The sequence below is a fragment of the Aquarana catesbeiana genome, linkage group LG04, assembly GCF_042186555.1.
Source record: "Aquarana catesbeiana isolate 2022-GZ linkage group LG04, ASM4218655v1, whole genome shotgun sequence".
Taxonomy (NCBI): domain Eukaryota; kingdom Metazoa; phylum Chordata; class Amphibia; order Anura; family Ranidae; genus Aquarana; species Aquarana catesbeiana.
Genome location: NC_133327.1, coordinates 385134965 through 385155512, shown reverse-complemented (window position 1 = coordinate 385155512; position 20548 = coordinate 385134965). Strand labels below are relative to the sequence as shown.

The 20548-nt window shown below is 41.5% G+C and overlaps 1 protein-coding gene across 3 annotated transcripts in view; it reads left to right on the top strand.

The window, feature by feature from the left end:
- Positions 1–20548, top strand: part of CEP85L (centrosomal protein 85 like) — a 212905-nt gene that overhangs the window by 117366 nt on the left and 74991 nt on the right. For all 3 annotated transcript variants that reach the window (XM_073627156.1, XM_073627157.1, XM_073627158.1), the window contains one exon: positions 11410–11534. In XM_073627156.1, the coding sequence (XP_073483257.1) occupies positions 11410–11534 (125 nt within the window). The remainder of the gene's footprint in view (positions 1–11409; positions 11535–20548) is intronic.

Sequence of the window (20548 nt, the reverse complement as noted above, 5' to 3'; positions counted from 1 at the left end):
AGAGTAGAGATGGATTAGGACCCCCTGTCAATTTAAATTGCTGTCTGTGTCCCCGTTAGGAAGATCAACCCTCTCTATTTGTCCTGTTTACCATTATCATTGATAGTGAAAGAAAATTCCAAATTTCGGGTTGTCCCTAGAAAAGTAATAGAGAGGAAATGTCCAATGGTGACACTAGTTCCGGTGACCTGGAGGACTCCTAGGGATTTCCTCTTACTTCCTGTTTCGGCTATGGGACAGGAAGTGAAGGGATTTATTCCCAATAGGACACAGATGGCAAAAAATAAACTAATGGGGGTTATGAACTTCCTTTTCTATATCCAAAATGGAAAAAAAGTTTTGCCTATAGTTCTGCTTAAAGCTTTTTTTTCTGTTCAACCCAGCGGGTTGAATGTAGGGTTGTCCCGATACCACTTTTTTAGGACCGAGTACAAGTACCGATACTTTTTTTTCAAGTACTCGCCGATACCGATTACCGATACTTTTTTTTAAATGTCACGTGACAGTGTGTTTTTTTTTTTTTATTAACAGTGCTTTCTTTTTTTGTGGGGAGGGGGTGAACGGTGTATGTGTTTTTTTTTGTTTTTTTTGTTTTTTTTGTTTTTTTTTTTTTTTTTTATTTATTTACAATTTTTATTTTTTAAAATAATATTTTTTTTATACTTTATTGCAATATGTGTTTTTTTTTTTTTTTTTTTTTTATCAGCCCTGTTGGGGGGCTTTGGTGAGATATCAGGGGTCTTAACAGACCTCTGATATCTCCCCCTTGAGACAGAGAAAGAGACAGAGGATAGAGATTCCCCAGTCCCTTTCTCTGCAGCCTCAGCTGCACTGAGAATGAATGGAGAGAAGACAGCGGCTCCTCTCCATTCATAAACTGACACATCCTAATCACAGGAGATTACAATGTTTCAGTTATGTGAATGGACAGAGTCAGCTGACTCTGTCTATTCACAAAGCAAGGAGGAGGAGGACAGCGGAACGGAGGGGGACAGAAAAGGAGAGGGGATGGAGGGGACAGTCACAGCGGAGAGGCACAGAGAAGGAGAGGGGATCGGAGGGGACAGTCACAGCGGAGAGGCACAGAGAAGGAGAGGGGAACGGAGGGGACAGTCACAGCGGAGAGGCACAGAGGAGGAGAGGGGATCGGAGGGGACAGTCACAGCGGAGAGGCACAGAGAAGGAGAGGGGAACGGAGAGGGACAGAGGAAAGGAGGGGACATGGAGGAGGATGCAGTGACAGTCAGCGGTGAGCGATCACCGCTGTGTCACTAAAGCAGCTGAAAGCCGGCGGGGGGGAGAATCTTGTAACTCCCCCACCGCCGATCACAGCTGTCCTCCAGGTATCGGGTGAAGCATCGGGAGCATTTCCCAGAGTACAAGTACTTGGGCAAATGCTCGGTATCGGTGCCGATACCGATACTAGTATCGGTACAACCCTAGTTGAATGTAAAAAAAACGGACAGTTACGGCTGGAGCCGCTATACCAACAGTCCAACGTTAGTACAGGGATCTCCCCCGCTGAGCTGTTGTGTTTTGACAGTGAGACGTCCCCCCTGCCTGAACACACCGGTAAGCCAATGGCTGAGAGCGCTGATTGGAAGCCGGCTGGCTTCTGTCAGACCCGCTGACAAACACGGGCCTTATGCCGGCTGGTTTTTATTGAACCGGCTGTCCCATGTGTGCTAGGTATTAGTGCTGAAGTTCACAGGCTTCTGCTCGAAAGGATAAAGCTGAGAATATCAGTGAGAATATCGGTGAGATAAGACAGTATCCTTGTAAGCTTAAGGCTCGGTTCACATAGGTGTGATGCGTGTTCCCGCATAGCACCTGACTCTGTAAGGCAGTTCACACTGCCTTCTGCGAACTGCTGTGGGTGTCAATACAAAATAATGACACCCCCAGATCGGTTCACATTTCGCAGTGTGAACTGTCAATAAGGCTGGGTTCACATTGCAGCACAGCATGGTTGTGGTGTGAACCCAGCCATTCGCATCGCATTCGGACCAAAGTTGTGCAGGAATCTTTTTTTGGTCCGCACAAGCATAAAATAGCACGGTGTTCACCCCCATGCAATCCAATTCTGGTGCAGACCAAAAAAGGGTCCTGCACAACTTTGGTCCTAATGCGATGCAAATTTAGCCATACAATCTCTATGGCTGAATTTGCATCGCACAAACCTCGCATGTGATTTGCACTGCAGTGCGGTGCGAATCACATGCAAGGTCGCACAGCGCACTGACGTGAACCAAGCCTAACTCTTTTGTGTCTCCCTGGCAGCAGAGTTTGTCCTGTCACCTCTACAGCTTTTTCTTTTTTTCTCCCTGATCTGTCTTTCCTCTGCACCATCATTGTGTATTTTCTGTTTCCTCTCAGCAGCAGTAAATCTTTAGGCTGTCAGCAGACCAGCCTCTAGTGACTAACTATCGGCACAATGGCGAGAATACTGGACATCTGAGGCTGTGCAGAACAGGGTGAAATAGTGCCTTAGGTTGGGTTCACACTATTGCGAATTGGATGTGGGTTACTTCGCATGTCAGGAGCTTGTGACCGACTCTCAATGGAGCCGGTTCACACATCTCTGGATCGGCTCTGGAGAAGATTGCACAGGAGTCCTGTGCGTCTTCTAGTCTGTTTTCAGGTCCGAATTCAGCCAGCCTTATTGGTTTTTAAACAGTATAGGCACATATTTTTAATGTTTTACATGGCTATTCACCCAGAAGGGGCCAGCAGGATGTGATTTATCAGGAATTAATTTTCTGACTAAAGTTTCATTTTAATTAGCTGATTCTTTTTGCCAGGAGAGCTAAAATCACAACGGAAAGCTGTTGCTCCTACAGTATTTATTTAAGCTGTGCCTGTAGTATTTCTCCTGGAGTTTAATAAATGCTTTCCAATCTAGGAGCTCTTCTGTTCTAGGCCTTTATCCTTTGGTTATGTATTATGGTGTCATGGTTTTATGTAGTATTCAGCTAGCACGATGTGGCAATAATACAGGTCCAGTTCTCTTTATGTTATGTATAACATAATGTCTGTGCCTGAGCCATACGGCGTGTTAGGAATTCTGTCATGTCTGCTCTTCTTCACTACAAGAGGGCGGCTGCCAAAAGCCTATTCTCACAAACATCTGTTGTAATCTGAAGGAAGATTTGAAACTGAAGAGCCGTTCACATGTGAATGTTTAAATAAAGCGTGTTTGTGGTAATGGGCTGATAATATGACCACTTGTACACAGAAGTGTTTCTAAACATAGGAGAGGCCTCTACTTGTCTGTTGATAACACACAATTGGTGTATGTTACTGGCAGTGGCAGCTCATGGCTAGTGCTTTACTGCACATCATTTTCATTACAGTGGTCCAAAATGGAGGTCCTACGCCAGCACAAACATGTTTAGTTTTTGATGGAGAGAGGCAGGCTTAAATTCTCTGTTGGGTTCTTATTCCTTATTCCCCGTTAGGGAGATTTCTCTCTACTTCCTGCACCGTGTCACTGGGTGATGAAGTACGGGGAAATCCCTGAGACACAGCAATAAAAACATAAGGATCTTGACAGCTCAGGAGCAAACATGCACAAGTGCCTTCATAGCAAGCAGCTTGCTGTGGGGGCACCCACCAAGGGGGAGGGGCCCAGAATGCCAGCGGCGGCTCACTTTAACACTTTAAGTGCAGGGTATCAGGATCTTGACCCTCAAGCAAGGCACCCTGCACTCAGTGTATTCGATTTTAATAAATGCCTTGAGTTCTGCTTTAAATGCTGCAAATTTGTTCCAAGGCAGTGGTGTTGAGTCTGTTCAGCTGACCTGTGAATGAAATGACTGCCCAGGAACTAATGTGTGGTTTTACTGTCGGCTTCCTCTACCCTTTTTCTGCTTTTGTTTAGCTTTGAGTCTCTTTGTGGGATAGGCCAACCTTGTGGATAAGTATTTCAATATTCTTGAGTCTCAGTTCAGACCAATGGTGTCACTAGGGGGTGGAATATAATGTGAGTTATTCCTGCGCTACTGTGGAAGAGAGATGTACACAGGGACAGCTGCAAGCACCGAATGGGGTCAAACAAAGCCCATAAATAGACAAAAAGACATGAGGGTAGGTGCTGCGCTATCCAGGTGGAGTGAGAAAATTAAATTAATACAGGTGGCAGTATGAGGTAAATGTTGTAGTAAAAAGTGAAAGCTGTCAGCTACAAGATCATATATGAAAAACAATAAAAGAATGAAGTGTTGATAATAGAGGTGCAGATATTGTGCTTGAGACCTACCTCTATTATCAACCATCATTATTTTATTGTTTTTCATATGTGATCTTGTAGCTGACAGCTTTCACTTTTTACTGCAACATTTACCTCATACTGCCACCTGTATTAATTTAATTTTCTCACTCCACCTGGATAGCGCAGCACCTACCCTCATGTCTTTTTGTCACTGGGGGGTGGCTTCTGGGGTTATAGCCCCGAATCTGGGGCCCATAGCCCAGAGTCTCTTTCCAGGTGCAGTGGTGCTCTACTCCCGCTAGAGCTGCACGATTTTGGCTAAAATGAGAATCACAATTTTTTTGCTTAGAATAAAGATCACGATTCTCGCAGCGTAACATCATCTTTCACAATATACAAAAAAATTGGGCTAACCTTACTGTTTTTAAAACACAATTGCGTTTGAAAGACTGCTGCACAAATACCATGTGACATAAAATATTGCAACAACTGCCATTTTATTCCCTAGGGTCTCTGCTAAAATATATATATAATGTTTGGGGGTTCCAAGTAATTTTCTAGCAAAAAAATACAGATTTTATCTTTGTAAGAAACAAGTGTCAGGAAAAGGTTTAGTTTTTAAATGGTGAAACTGCCCTCTACACACCAAAGTTCATTTCTTTGATCTAAGAACAAAAAGTGGTATAGTTATCTACTAGCGTGGACAATGTTGTGAAAATCTTGGCAGGCTGCCCGTTTTTTTTTTCTTTTGACAGCTAATTAGTGAGCAGAGAACTCTCTACACTTGCTACATGAATGAATGGAAATTCTGCTTAGAGATCGTGAGGGGGGTTGAATCGAGATCACAATTTTTTTAATGATTAATTGTGCAGCTCTAACTCCCGCTGGAGCAGTCCCAGTTCCTGCGCGCCATTGACTGACATTCCAGTAGTGGTTGGTTGCTAGGACCACCCAGCGTCTAGCAACCAACCATGTGACTCCACCCCCCCCCCCGGCATTCAGCGGGGAGCTGAACTTTCCTGGCTTACAGGCCTGGCTTCTGCCACACCTCCCGGCTCACTGTCTCCTCAGTTGTTGGTTGCTATCAGCCATCCAACCACAGTTTGTCTAACTCTGCTCCCTCCCAGTGTGGAACCTTCTCATTTAGACCTGACTGCTGCCAGTGCCCCGCCTCTCCCTTCACACATTGTGAATATAAAAAAGATTACAAAGTTTAGGAGGCTTATATTTAATGCTAGAGGAGGAGCAGCTCTGGGGACCCTGATGTAGAGGGGGGTGGGGACAGCTCTCTGGGGACCCTAAAGTAAGGTGGGGGCTTTCTGCAGACCCTGATGTGAGGAGGGCTCTTTGGGGACCCTAATGTAAGGAAGGTGCTCCCTGGGGACCCTGATGTAAGAAAGGTGCTCCCTGGGGACCCTGATGTAAGGGGGGCTCTCTGGGGACCCTGATGTAATGAGGGGGGCTTTGGGGACCCTGATGCAAGTGGGGGGGCCTCTCTGGGGACCCTGATATAAGGTGAGCTCTCTGGGGACTCTGATGTAATGAGGGGGGCTCTGGGGACCCTGATGCAAGTCTGGGGGCTCTCTGGGGACCCTGATGTATGAGGGGATCCGCACTTAGATATGTAATGATATTTTATATACACACGTATATTATATACATGTGTATGCCCACCCAAGCATCTGACTTTCTTTACTTCGCTGCTATGGGCTCTAGCCCCAGATCTTTTGTAGACCTAGCAACGCCACTGGTTCAGATGGATGTGGCATGGGAAACGCAGCAAATTCTGTGCGTTTTCCCACACCACATCTCAATCGCACTGTGTTATGCAATCTCCTACGGGTGTCAATTAAAATTTAATGACACCCCAAATGCAGATCGCAAACGCAGGTGCATGCATGCGGATGTTGGGCAATTTGGGTCATAAAAATTGAATGGACTCAAATCTAACCGCACAAAATCGCATGTGATTTGAACAGGTATGTGGTGCGATTCACATGTGGTTCACACTGGGAAAGTAAGGATAGTAAGAGAATTGAAGAAATTGTGGTGAGTTCACATCTGTGTGGGGCACCTGGAGCACCGTTCCAGTCAAGCACTGAACTATTGTTTACAGAGCACGAGCACTTTTTCCACGGGACTTCTATTTGAATTGAAAAAAGCTGACTGTGGACTGTTATTGCTTTGATTATTGTTCACAATTCAATACTGAGCGCAGTGTATCTTATTATAAGTAAGACAATTGGCATTTTGGCCCTGGGCTAAAAAGTTTTTTTTTTAAATCAAATGTTCACTGCTCCCCCCCAACAAAAATAGTAGCCAGAGCTGTCTCCCACAGTACTTTTTTTTAAAATCACAACCTACCTGGAAGACTAAGAAAATACTTTATAGTGGTTGTAAAGGCTGAAGTTTTTTTTTTTACCTTCTAGCATTCTATGCATGAAGGTAAAAAAACCTTCAGTGTGCAGCTCCCCCCTCTGCCCTCCTAATACCTGAGCTTGATCCTGATCCAGCGATATGCACAAGAGCAACGGCTCTCCTGGGTCTGTCTCTCCTCCTTGGCTATGATGCAGAAGCCATTGGCTCCTGCTGCTGTCAAAAACAGCCAATGAGAAAGGAGGGGCAGGGCTGAGCCATGCTCTCTGTGACAAATGGAGCACTTACAAGTGACCTCATAGCAGGCGGCTTGCTTTGGGGGCACTCGACAAGGGGGAGGGGCCCAGAGCGCTGGCGGAGATTCACTTTAACACTTTAAGTGAAGGGCATCAGGATCTTGCCCCTCAAGCAAGGCACCTGGCACTCGGTGTATTGATACAGAACTGATGTCATCACATCAGCACTGCTCTGTGCTTTATTCAGGACCTGTCCCTGCAGTGAGAAAAACTGAAGAGAAAGAGGACCCAACATGTCACATAATTGGCCAAGAGACCAAAGGAAGACAAAAAAAAACCTCTTTAACCTCCCTGGTGGTGTTCCCGAGTGTGGCTCGGGGTTAAATTTCAGCACCATTAGCGTAACCCCGAGCCTCACTCAGCATTGCATTGCAGGATCCTGGTGTGGTGTACTTACCTTGTCCCCAGGATCCTGCGATGTCCCCCCCCTGTGTCCGCGGGCTCTGTCCTTCACCCGATTCCTCTGTGTGCTGGGCTCTATTCCCTGCGAGCGTCGCGATGCACGGGGCGGAGCCCAGCGGCAAATTCAAAAAAGTGAAAATTCATAACACATACAGTACACTGTAATCTTACAGATTACAGTACTGTATGAAATTATTTCACATCCCTTTTGTCCCTAATGCTTTGTCCAATGCCCTGCATGCACTTTTATATTATAAATACTGCTTTCTGCCTGGAAACTGGAGATTGTCCATAGCAACCAAAAAGTGTCCCTTTACATCAAAAGTGGCTTTAGACCAGCTAGAAAACACCGATAGTAAATTAGAACACTTGCAGAATTGAGCGATAGTGATTTGTGGGGAAATTAATTTTATTATTATTATATTAATATTTTTTATAATTATTTATATTTATTATAATTTATGATTTTGTGTTTCAAACTTCATCATACCCGGGATATCTACTAGACTCTTGGTGGACAGATTTAAGTGTGTTATTGCTAAGAATTACAGGTCTACAATATAAAATGCCAAATTTCTATGCAAAATAATTCTACCGCTTTGAGACGCAAAAATCTGACATAATCATACCGCCAGGGAGATTAAATACTACTGGAAGTTCTCGGGAAGGGGAGGGATTAGGGGAGGTGGAGAGGGCAGATCCCAGAGTAGGGCTTTATAATTTATACCAACCATGGCTACTGTACAGAATGTCTGTCTGCCATGTTACTCATTAGTCCTCTCTTCGTGTGTGTGTGTTTTTTATATATATATATATATATATATATATATATATATATATATATATATATATATATATATATATATATATATATATATATATATATTTGCCATGAGAGAAGTATACATACTTGTTCTGGGGTAATGACTCAAAGTATTGAAGCAAGAGGGTCAGCATGAGAGCCAAGCAACCAATATTTACAGAAGTAGAGCGCAGAAATGGCAGCCCCCAATGTTTTTCTTATGGAGGGTTTCCTATAAGACAGATGACGAAGTAAATAAGTAAATTGTGCATAGCATTGATGATCACTAACCATCAACACGGGGACCAATGTATTCAAAACAGTAGGAGGAATGTACCGCTGTCCCTTTCAAAGGAGTCGCTCTGAGGCGTCTTGTTACAATGGTATTTATAGGCCACTGACCCGCATAGTTTTTCTGCAAAGACAAAAGAAAAATACTTGGATGCAAACCATGGAAAAATAATTTGAGTGTTTGGTCAGCCTCGTAAAGACAAGTGACTCTATGTAGATAATTAAGTCTTAATGGAATGCCTCTTGAGTGTTACAGGTAAACAGCTAGGCCAGCACTGGAAATCCATCATTCTGTTATCACTCATTTGTTCCCCGTGTCCCTGTGTATTGCACTATTCTGAAACATGCCATCTACTAAATATTTGGCAAGGCTGTTCCTATAAATAAAAGCTAATAAACAGAATGGAACATGTCTTCTAATCTATTTGCATTCTACCACTTTATAATTCTCCCTCTGCCTTTCCAAAAGGACCTTGGTTAACTTGGAAAAAAAAATCGAATAAAAGGGGTTGTAAAGTCGGAAGGTTTTTTTATCTTAATGCATTCAATGCATTAAGATAAAAAGCCTTCTGTGTGCAGCAGCCACACTGAGCCCCCCTAATACTTACTGGAAGTCCCTCTAGCTCCAGCGGTGTTGTAGGAATGTCTCGGTCTCCAGGACTCCCTCATTGGCTGAGACAGTAGTGTGGTTCCATTGGCTCTCGCTGCTGTCCATCAGCCAATGAGAATAGAAAGGGGACGGGGCTGAGCTGCAGCTCCGGGTCTGAATGAACATGGGGAGCTGTGACTCTGCTCGGGTGCCCCCATAGCAAGCTGTTTGCTGTGGGGACACCCAGCAGGAGGAAGGGGCCAGGAGAACTGAAGAGGGACCCGAGAAAAGGAAGATCCGGGCTGCTCTGTGCAAACCCACTGCACAGAGCAGGTAAGTATATCATGTTTCTTATTTTGTAATTAAAAAACAAAAAAACAACTTTACAATCACTTTAAAGTAGATGTAAAGTGAAACATTTTTTTTAGATAGACTAAGGAAGGGTTAAAGCCCATATCAAGTTAATTTTTTCCATATGTGACCCACTGGTGAGATTTCCTCTCACTTTCTGTTCTGGGAATGCAACGGGAAATTAGGCTGGATTCACACCTATGCATTTTTAGTGCTTTTTGCATTTTGCAGATTTGCACTACAGAACGTGTTCCATAGGAAAGCATGTTAAATGGACTGTAGTGCAAATCTGCAAAATGCAAAAAGCACTAAAAATGCATAGGTGTGAATCCAGCCTTAGAGGAAATCTCTACTTAAGTGAACAGAATTGCAATCTTAGGCCCCTTTCACACTGGGGCGGTAGGGGGTGTCGGTGGTAAAACAGCGCTATTTTTAGCGCTGTTTTACCGCGGTATTCGGCCGCTAGCGGTGCGGTTTTAACCCCCCGCTGGCGGCCGAAAAAGGGTTAAAACCCCTCGTATAGCGCGGCTATAGCCGCGGTATTACGCCGGTATAGCCGCGCTGTCCCATTGATTTCAATGGGTAGGAGCGGTTTAGGAGCGGTGAATACACCACTCCTTCACCGCTCCAAAGATGCGGCTGACAGGAGATTTTTTCTTCTCCTGCCAGCGCACCGCTTCAGCGTGAAAGCCCTCGGGCTTTCACACTGAACAAACAGCGGAGGCTGTTTAGGGGCGGTTTGCAGGCGCTATTTTTAGCGCAATAACGCCTGCAAACCGCCCCAATGTGAAAGGGGCCTTAGAGATGTATCACAAGACCGGGTGCCCATGTTAGAGGCTATTTTCTCATGCCTTGTTCTGATAGCAACACAAAATGTTTGCATTTTTCTTCACTTTCTGTCTTGGTGACAATAAGCGGGGGACACAGAGCGCAAGAACAACTAGACAAAGGTTTCACAAACCCTTGCCATTACACAAACTTTTATTGTGCTTTCTTTTTTAAGAGGACATATCTGATTAAGCCTCGTATAGTATGGTGTTTGTTTAAAAATTGTATTGTGTTGTAGTTCATTCCAACGGGATAGGGTGGGGAGTTTAGATTTCCTTTAGTGTAATAAAATTGCCTTCCAGACATGGAACAAACGCCTTTCTCACTTCTCATGCACTACCTTTTGTATTATTTCCATAAGACAGTGTCTCTTGGATATATTTGAAATCCAGCTCTCGAAATAAGGTGATTGTTTTAAGTACCAAGCTTGTATGTTGGCATAAGGTGTTTGTTTAAAGCAATTGGTTAGACTCGTAAATGCTTGCAATAGCTGTGATATTTTCTAGGTAAAGAAAAGAATCTTTCACCCCATGTCTCCCCCCTTAACACTTGCTTGTGTACGTTGATAATGTAGGTGGTTTCCTGCCTAATGAACACTTGGCCGACTTGGACAGAATGTTTTGTGTGTATTGAATGATAATCGGTGTATGTGCTGCTTTAAAGGTGAACATAAATTCAGATATTTGTGTGCTGCAAATGAGGCCTTGGCTCTACTAGTGGGTAGAATGTTTGTAATATCAGCCAACCTATATGATAGCACCCATGCAAGGTTATAAAGTTGGTGTCCTTTTCTGGATATGTTCAGCTGGTTGTTATAATACAATTATTAGAATTGTAGGTTATATAAAAGAAAGTTGCTTTTTTTTTTTTTTTTTTTTTTTTGTACCTTTCTCTGTTTTAAAATTTTTGTCTGTGGTAAGAGCACCTGGATTTTTCATGTTGTACAGTATATGCTTTTTTTTAAGGCTTGTAATTGTTGAAGATTTCACGTCCATTGTCCTGATGACAACCTTGTCAACATAACAGGTAGTGAAATATTTTCGGTGGGTCCACAGAGAACCGTTTTATCATTTTCCAATTTTTCCAAAAAGTGTAAAAGGTCTGAATATACACTTCATTGTAGGAAAGCCACATACATTCTTGGCTACGGTAATTGGGAAATTAAGATGTAGACTAATTGCTATGATTATTTTTACAGTATAGATTGTTTTGCTATTTTACTGTTCAAATTTGTAGACCCTAATTTTGAAATCTTGTTGTACAGGTTGGGAATAATTCCTCTCGAATAGCGTTTACTGGAGTACCCGTGAGTCAGGATGTCAGTAAATGGGAGTCCCTGGTGAAAATCAAAGAAGGACTACTGCGACAGAAGGATATTGTACTTGAAAGGTACAGTTTGCACTTTTATATTCTAACACAACCTCTATTATGAGCCGGTTATATAACAGAAAGAAGTGTCTGCAGTTCCTAACTTACATAGAAAGCTAACAAAACTTTAACAGTATTAAATCTACATGAGATAAGTGAAATAAAAAAAATGGGATGCTGCTATATGTTCTGTCTTCGAAAATGTAAATGCAATTTTGGACTAATTTTGGATGTGTAACCTGTTTAGATTCCTTTTGTATGTTCATAAATAAATAGCCCAATAGGCCTTTTCTTAAAGCTTATGAAGAATTCTGACCTAGCTGGCAACATGGAAAACTTTGAATTGACACCACATAATAGACGTAATTGACTAAGGTGCATATTATATGGCATGGCATTTCAGAGAAAGTCTTATGTGCTGTACAATGCTGTATATGCAATAAGTAATAAAATATACCATTGGTCACTTAACAAATTCCTGTTATGTGGTCTCACAATTTTTCAGGGTGGATAAAAATTGATGATTTAAAGAAAAATGGAAATAAAAAAAAAAATCTGATTTTTTTTTTTAATTTAAATCAGATTTTTTTGATTTTTCTCAAATTTATTTTAATAAAATACTTTTGGAGTAAAAAATCTATCTAAAATCATTTTCTATTTAAGATACATTAATAATTTTGTTTATTCAGCATGAAATGGAGCTTAGTTATGTAGCATGAGGCTGTATATTTTGCAATATTTACATTCTTGGTAAATTCCTTCAATAAATCCAAGCTCTGCAAGCTTAGCTGAGATAACATGCACTGCATTGATGCGTTCACACAATTTCACAGTAACCATGAGATAAAACTAAGTTCAGGAATATTCCTTTAGCCCGTTGTTTTGTAATTCTATGTACAATACAAACTGTAGGATTGTTAGAAGAGAAATGCATCTGTACCAGGCTCTAAGTGTGAGGAGGAAGGGCAAGCAGTAAAAATTAAATGAAAGATTTTAAATACCAGCAAGGCCTTAAAATTTAAAGAGCACCTGTCCTTTCAGATCAATCAGGGCGGTGCCTGTTAGCGGGCATCCACTCGCCTGCTGCCGCCACTTCCCTTACCTTGTTGTGTCACTGCTGCATCACCAGCCGTCCCATTAAAGTGAATGGGACTATCAATGAGTCAACAGCGGGTCAGAGGAGGAGCCGCTGTGGGACAGATGACGGTTGCTCTTTAAAAATGACGATTTAAATCGAGTTAATTTAAATCAAGCCTTTTTACAAGTGATTTAAATCAACTTGATTTTATTTAAATCCACCCTGCAGTTTTTGATCCAATAAAATCCTCTATACCTGGATATTTTACTCTGAATGCTGATTCAATCAACTCCATAGCTTCCTTGTGGAATTAAATAAGATTGTTATTCGTGGACGACAGATTCAGTGGCTAGAATAGATGAGTTAGAAACTGCCTATGGTTCGCTTTTGGCATATTTTAAAGAGCACCCTTCCCCACAAACAAAAACTTGAACTCAGACTGAGCTCAACTTACATCCCTTATTGCTCACAGATTTGGCTGAAAAACAAACCTAATGATTCAAAAATAAATTCTACATACATGGTAATAAACAGGGCTCTTGGCATCTTTTTCTGTTTTTTCCCTCTCAAATATTCCAATACCTAAAGTTGGCCATAGATGGTTCGGTTTTTTTTTTGGGGGGGGAGAGAAAAAAAAAAAAAAAAAAGAAAAATTTACGGATTTCTCCATCCACACAGACAAGGTGGATAGAGGAATCCCTCCTACCAGGAGATTTTTTTTTTGTTTATGTTTTTTTGACAGTGGCACTCTCCATTATCAGAATACAGTGATTAGCGGTTGCAGCCGCTGATCCACAAAAGTTTTCCAACATCTAACATTAAACTTCTGTTGAACAGGGATGTCTACACAATGATCAAAATTTGTCTTGCCCCTGTTTACCTGGCTGAATTTCAATCCAGCTATGGCCAGCTTTACACTCCATGGTCAAAGCTTCTATATATTCAACAGAGATAGAGTTGGCTGATAAATCTTTGAACATTAGTAAGCGCCCAGACATGGATGGTTTTACAGCCCTATGCTATAAAAAGATGAAAAACTGAGCTTAGGGCTCTGATGCTCTGTGAGCTGCAGTGGCCATGATCTTGAAACCGAACTCAGAGCATACTGACTGGCCTAATTTTCGCTACTTTTGGATTTCAAATTTCTGGCCTCCAGGCTCAACACTGAGATAACTTTTTCAGTAAGGACTAAGTGGACTTCATGCCAGCTTGCCAGGCATCAGATAACATTCACCTTGTACATTTGGCCAAACGGCACCAGATTCCCACAATTCATCTTCTTTGAACATAAGGAAGGCCTTTGATATGGTTCAATGGCAAAATTTATTCTCCACACTTGAAAAATGGGGTTTTGGCACACATTTCATGAAGTGCTTTATATTGATATTATATTGAAGTACTTTATATTGATTACAAGGCTTTATTCAGTATGCAGGATTCCGCTCCCCACAGGTTGCTGTCTCTAGAGGCACACACCAGGACTGCCTGATCTCTCCCTTACTGTTTGTCCTGGTGCTTGAATGACTGGAAATGGCTATCACAAAACACCTTGCCATAGAAAGTTTAGAGGTGACTGGACATCGCCATAAAATGTTATGTTTTCTGGCAACACTACCTTTTATTTAACTAGCCCCTTCATCTCCCTTCCTTATTTAACCTTCTTATTGTCCTAATTTAAATCTATTTTTAAGTCTTGAACATTATTCTCATGAAACATTCGGGCCTTCAAATTTAGTCCTCTCCCCTTTTAATGGGATATGATAAGCCTACTGTATCTTGGGGGTCTGTATCACACATATCTGTGATGCATTATATTCAGCAAATATCCCGCTCTCCAGGACAAACCAACCTATCCTAAAAAGAATACCAGTATTTTTTGTGACTCAGCAGCATCACTTCTTTTAAAATAGATCTATTCCCAAAAATCTTGTATCTCATGAGAGTACTACCATTGGGATCCCATCCCACATACTATATTCATTTAGTTTTTCTGGGTGGCCTCCTAACCTCACGTCTTGAAAGTCTTCCTCTTTCATCCAAGACATTTGGTTGAAAGAGGAAGCCTTTCCCCCATATCTTTGACTATTTGTATGGGGTTCAGATCACTCCCTTGTTTTTAATGTCATGCTACTCCAGGAGCCCTTTATGGGTCAGTTTAGAGGCAGCAGGTGTCCCTGTTACCATTGGTATTTATCCTGCCATCCCAATACAAACACTTTAGCTAATTCAATTCTTCAACACTCTCTAAAAATATGGGGTGCAGTCAAATACTCAAAATAGCCTCTCCACATCTCCTATTAGCGACCTTAGTATATAATCCAGACCTTCCCCCAGGATCTGAAAAACCTGGGAGATTCCAACACCGGATTGTGTGTGGCCTGCTGCATACAACTTTCTTTCCTAGATGGGGTTTTACACTTCCACATCCTGCAAAAAAACATAAAATATCTACAATTTTAAAGTTACATGAGCCCTTTAGCTCAGAACTCCCCCCCAACTTTCTTTTTTTAACTCTCTTTTTATTGACAAAGAAGTAATACACCAGTGCAGTCAATACATGAGCATGAAAAAGTACATTGAGTGGTTTACAGACATGAAGTAGATTAGATAAAGACATGTACAGTGGGGAAAATAATTATTTGATCCCCTGCAGATTTTGTAGGTAGCCCACTTGCAAAGAAATGAAGGGTCTATCATTTTTATTATAGGTATATTTTAAATGATAGAGACAGAACATCAACCAAAAATCCAAAAAGTATTTGATCCCCTAGCACAACATGACTTAGTACTTGGTGGAGAAACCCTTGTTGGCAAGCACAGAGGTAAGACGTTCCTTGTAATTGGTTACCAGCTTTGCACACATTCCAAGAGGGATTTTTGTCCTTTTTTTTGCAGATCTTCTCTAAATCTTTAAGGTTTCTTAGCTGTCCCGTGGCAACTTGAAGTTTCAGCTTCCTCCATAAATTTTTCTATAGGTTTAAGGTCTGGAGATTGGCTAGGCCACTCTATGAGGGAACAAGGTTCTCATCCAATATTTTACAATAGATGGCCCTATCCATTGGCCTCACAATGAAGGCAAAGTCAGTCTGTATCGTGTTTTTCCAGATTTTTGGTTAATAATCTGTCTCTATAATTTAAAATACTCATATGATAAAAATGATAGACCCTTAATTTCTATGTAAGTGGGCAAACTTACAAAATCTGCAGGGGATCAAATAATTATTTTTCCCACTAAATAGCTTCAAGCTACATTTGTGCTCATAGGTTTACATACCCTGGCAGAATTTATGATTTCTTGGCCATTTTTCAGAGAATATGAATGATAACACATAAACTTTTCTTTCACTCATGGTTAGTGCTTGGCTGAAGCCATTTATTATCAATCAACTGTGTTTACTCTTTTTAAATCATAATGACAACAGAAACTACCCATATGACCCTGATCAAAAGTTTACATACCCTGGTGAGTTTGGCCTGATAACATAATTTGACACAAAGGTGTTTGAATGGCTATTAAAGGTAACCATCCTCACCTGTGATCTGTTTGCTTGTAATTAGTGTGTGTGTATAAAAAATTTTTTTAAACTTACCTGAACCCTTGTTGCTAGGCAGTCTTCCTAATCTGCCTGTTCCTATTCCGCGGCGTCTTCTGCTCCTAGCTGAGCGGCTCCGTTGCCTTCTGGGAACTGTGTGTGTTCCCATAAAACCACGGGGCCATTCACAGATCGCTCGTGCGTGCACAGTAGGAAACTGGCAGTGAAGCCGCAAGGCTCCACTGCCTGTTTCCCTTACCTAGGATGGCTGTGCCAGGAGCCGAGGGATGGGTCGGCCTTGGGCGGCCGACATCGCGGGCACCCAGGACAGGTAAGTCTACTTTATTTAAAGTCAGCAGCTACAGTGTTTGTAGCTGCTGACTTTAAAAAATTATTTTTAGATGGCCGGAATCCCGCTGTAAGAACTGGGGTATGTAAACTTTTGATCAGGGTAATTTTGGGTAGTTTCTGTTGTCATTATGATTTAAAAAGAGTAAACAACAGTTGACTGATAATAAAAGGCTTCAGCCAAACCCTAACCATGAGTGAAAGAAAAGTTTTTGTGTTATCATTTATATTCTCTGAAAAATGGCCAAGAATCAAATTCTGCCAGGGTATGTAAACTTTTAAGCACAACTGTATATTCACAATATTCCCTAGGTCAGAGTTCAAATATAGTTCTATGCAGTTTTTTAGTCAATAATGGTAAGAGAGGAAGAACACCATGGTGTTGATTTACTAAAGGCAAATCCACTCTGCACTACAAGTGCACCTGTAAGTGAAGTCGCTGTAGATCTGAGGGGAAGCTCTGCTGATTTTATCATCCAATCACGTGCAAGCAAAAATGCTGTTTTTATTTTCCTTGCATGTCCCCCTCAGATCTACAGCGACTGCACTTCCAAGTGCACTTGTAGTGCAAAGTGGATTTACCTTTTAGTAAATAAACCCCCATGTATTCCAAATCGTGTTATATTTCATGGGGCATCTGCTATGCTCAAAAAATGAGTTTTTCGTATAGCAATATATGGTTCACCGTCTGTATCCATTAACGAACAGACCGGGGGGGGGGGGGGGGGGGGGTCGCGGGTTGGATCCACTTAATTGCTATAGCTTTTCTGGCTAAGAATGATGTGTCTCTCAGCATAGTTTTATCATATCTCTGCCACTGCTCCTCATCTATAATGCCCAAAAGACAAACCTTTTGGGTGTTTTGTACTGGTACAGATAAAATAGATGAAAGAATGTCAATCACTTGTTTCCAACATCTAGCAATGACAAGGCATAACCACATAACATGAGCAAACCCAGCATTTGTACAATCACACCTAGTACAGTTTGGAGCAGGTATGCGATGCATAGCATGTAATCTCGTTGGTGTGAGATATGATTGATGCAGCATGTAGAGTTTTATTAGTCAATTCTTATTAGCCAGAGAGACATACAGGTGAGTGTAGCAAGCTTCCTAACGCCTCCCCTTCTTAAGGGCTCACTACGTTTGACCATTCCTGGTTATGCGACCCCCAGGACAAAGGTGATCTCTTTGCCATATAATTGTCCCTATTAAAAGGTCAGCACTCAACACCTTTACTGTATGTAGAATACTGGGAAGGGGCCTATATAGACACTTGGACCCATTGAAATAAAATCTGGGACACCATAACCCACTTCTATATTCTCGATGGCTGTTTAGGCAAACTATCAGCTGCTAATGCACTGGTACATGGCGCATTAAAGGTTGGCCAAATTTGTCCCTGGGGTCTCTCCTCGCTGTTTCTGAGGTTGCACAGAAACTGGCATGCTCCTCCATATTTGGTTGGATTGTCCAAAAACCAGATGTTATTGGATAGCTGTTCATTAATTGATATATATATATATATACGACTTTGAGGAAAAGCATCCAGAAATACCCATGGGAGGCTCTGCTAAAGCTAAAACCAGAGAGATGCACTGTCTTCACAGTTGCTAAACACACCTTAGCAAAACCACAGAAATCAGCTATTTCAACAGTATAACAAGTTAGGCGGATGATGTCTTTGTATAAATGATGAGAAACTCTCAGCATTATTCCATGACTTCATGCCTAAAATTCAAAAGGTCTGGACACCATGGGTAATGTATTGCATGTCTCCAAATTTTGACTACACATTGCTTATTATCTGATATACTTTGGAGCCTGTAATTGTAAGTTTGCACCCACCCAGGACTCCTTCGTTTATCCCTCTTTTCTCTCCTTCCCTCTTTTTCTAATCTCCCTCACCTCCTTATTTTTACCTTCTTTTCAATTCTCCCCACTTCTGTATCCTGATTTTCTCCTATTCTCACTCACTCTGTTAGCTGCTATTCTTTCGTTCTTCATTGGCCTATGTATTATTTTCTTTAGTACCAACAGTTCTATAACATGCCAGTTTAGTATTACTGCTACAAAGTCCTTTGCCAACTCTAGATGTGTATTTCTTCTTGGTTTGGTATGATATTTCCATATACGTAATCTGTGTGGAAATGCCTTGTTTAATTTTGTAAAACTCAATAAAAAAATGTTTTAATGAAAAATAAAGTAAGTAAAAGATAACATTAAACCAGTTGATAGGTTCTCTTAAATGAAATGCTTCATCTGGGAAATGATCTTTTATGTTACATGCCTCTCGTCTGTTTGACAGCATTGTATTTTTGTTCTAACAGAAGGAAAGATTTATGCTTCCTTTTATATTTAGAAGTTTGAAAACAAGTCAGTTATGTGTGGTAAGCAGACTGGGGCAGTAAAAAAGTTTGCCCCTTGGCAGAAATGAATTTTCAATAACTGATGGCCTTGGATCCGAGCCCTGGAAAAGAGATGTTGAAAGCACATCCCAAACACTTGGCATTATACAATATGAAAGCCACAAAGCAGATATATCATCTCAGCGCTTGTATTTTTAGCAAGTTCATTTCTATGTGCTTCTGAAATCTTTCAGATGACACGTTTTCAAATAAAACTTCCTGAGAAATCGCTTAGGTAATAAATAGAAGAGCACATATACAATTTAAAATAGATAATTGCCTCACAAGCTTCTGAGATGAGTTTGAAGGACAGTGCTAAAGAAATACTTGTAAACTCCATACCCCGGCCTGCACTCAGTGAAGGATCTCGCTAAACCAGTTGCTAAGAAGGTTCCATCATGCAAAATGCAGAAAGGATTGGATTTCCTGGTTGGAATCAAACCTCTTTTGATTCCTCCAAAAAGCGTTTGAGTTCATGGCCAGGCCAAAAGGTGTGGGGTGGCCCCACTCTGTCTACTGCCCTAAAATTTCTAATACAGAATCGTAGCTAAACCAAACATTGTTTACCTCCCCTTCCCCCAAATGGTGCATTGACATGCGCTGTCATGCAAACGGTGACTTCTTACTCTTTGTTTCAATATTTTTATAGAAAGTTTTCACACAGAGTAGAAAAATAACAATGTAAATGATTGAATAATGCACAGTTCACACAATCTTAAGTGCTGGTATACCAACAAAAGAAAAGGGAAAGAAGCGTAAGGCACGTAGCCCTTAGCCCCACGTTGGCTATAGAGTTTTCCCTCGGAAGTGCCACTCCAAGGCATAGCCGAGGCCTTTAATTGCGAACAAATGAGTACTAACATTACAAACCAACAATGATGTCTTGAATAGAGACTGCAAGTACACATTATTACGCAAGCCAGCCTATAGCTTGATATTTGCTTAATAATCAATGACACTTGCACCAGCCCCCTTTTTCTTTTTTTTTTTTTTTTTTTTTTTTTTTACAGGAGTGGTAGTGACTATGTAAACATTGTCCTTTTAGGGCATGTAAAAACTGGTGTGACTTAGGTTTTTGCCTATAGTCCAACTTTTTTTTTTTTTTCTTTTTAATTTTGGCTACAGTAAGGGAAGGTTATAGCCCCTGTAAGGTTTTTTTTTTTTTTTTTTTGTCCCATTGGGGAGACTTACCTGCACTTCCTGTCCTATAGCCAGAACAGGAAGTGAGAGGAAATCCCTGCAAATTAACCACTTGCTGACCGCCCACCTGCAATGTAGTGCGGACAGGTGGCCCGCACGAGCAAAGCGATGTACCCATATGTCCCTGTCTCCGTCCATGTTTAGCGTGCGCACATGCGCCCCCCCTTTCCAACACCAGCTGTGATTGTACAAAGCGGGAGCCTATTGGCACGTCCCAGCCAGTGATTCATGGTTGGGACCTGCTGATCGGCTGTGTGCAATCACAGCCCAGAGCCCTGTGTTGACAGTCAACACAGGGCTTTGTACAGACTGAACTGCAAAGCAGGGATAAGAAACACAGAAATCTGTAGTAAAAAGCAGCACACATTACACATTGTTAGCCCTTTCAAGCCAGTGTCATTAGTACAGTGACAGTGTATAATATTGGCACTGATCACTGTATTAGTGTTACTGGTGATGTCAGTGGC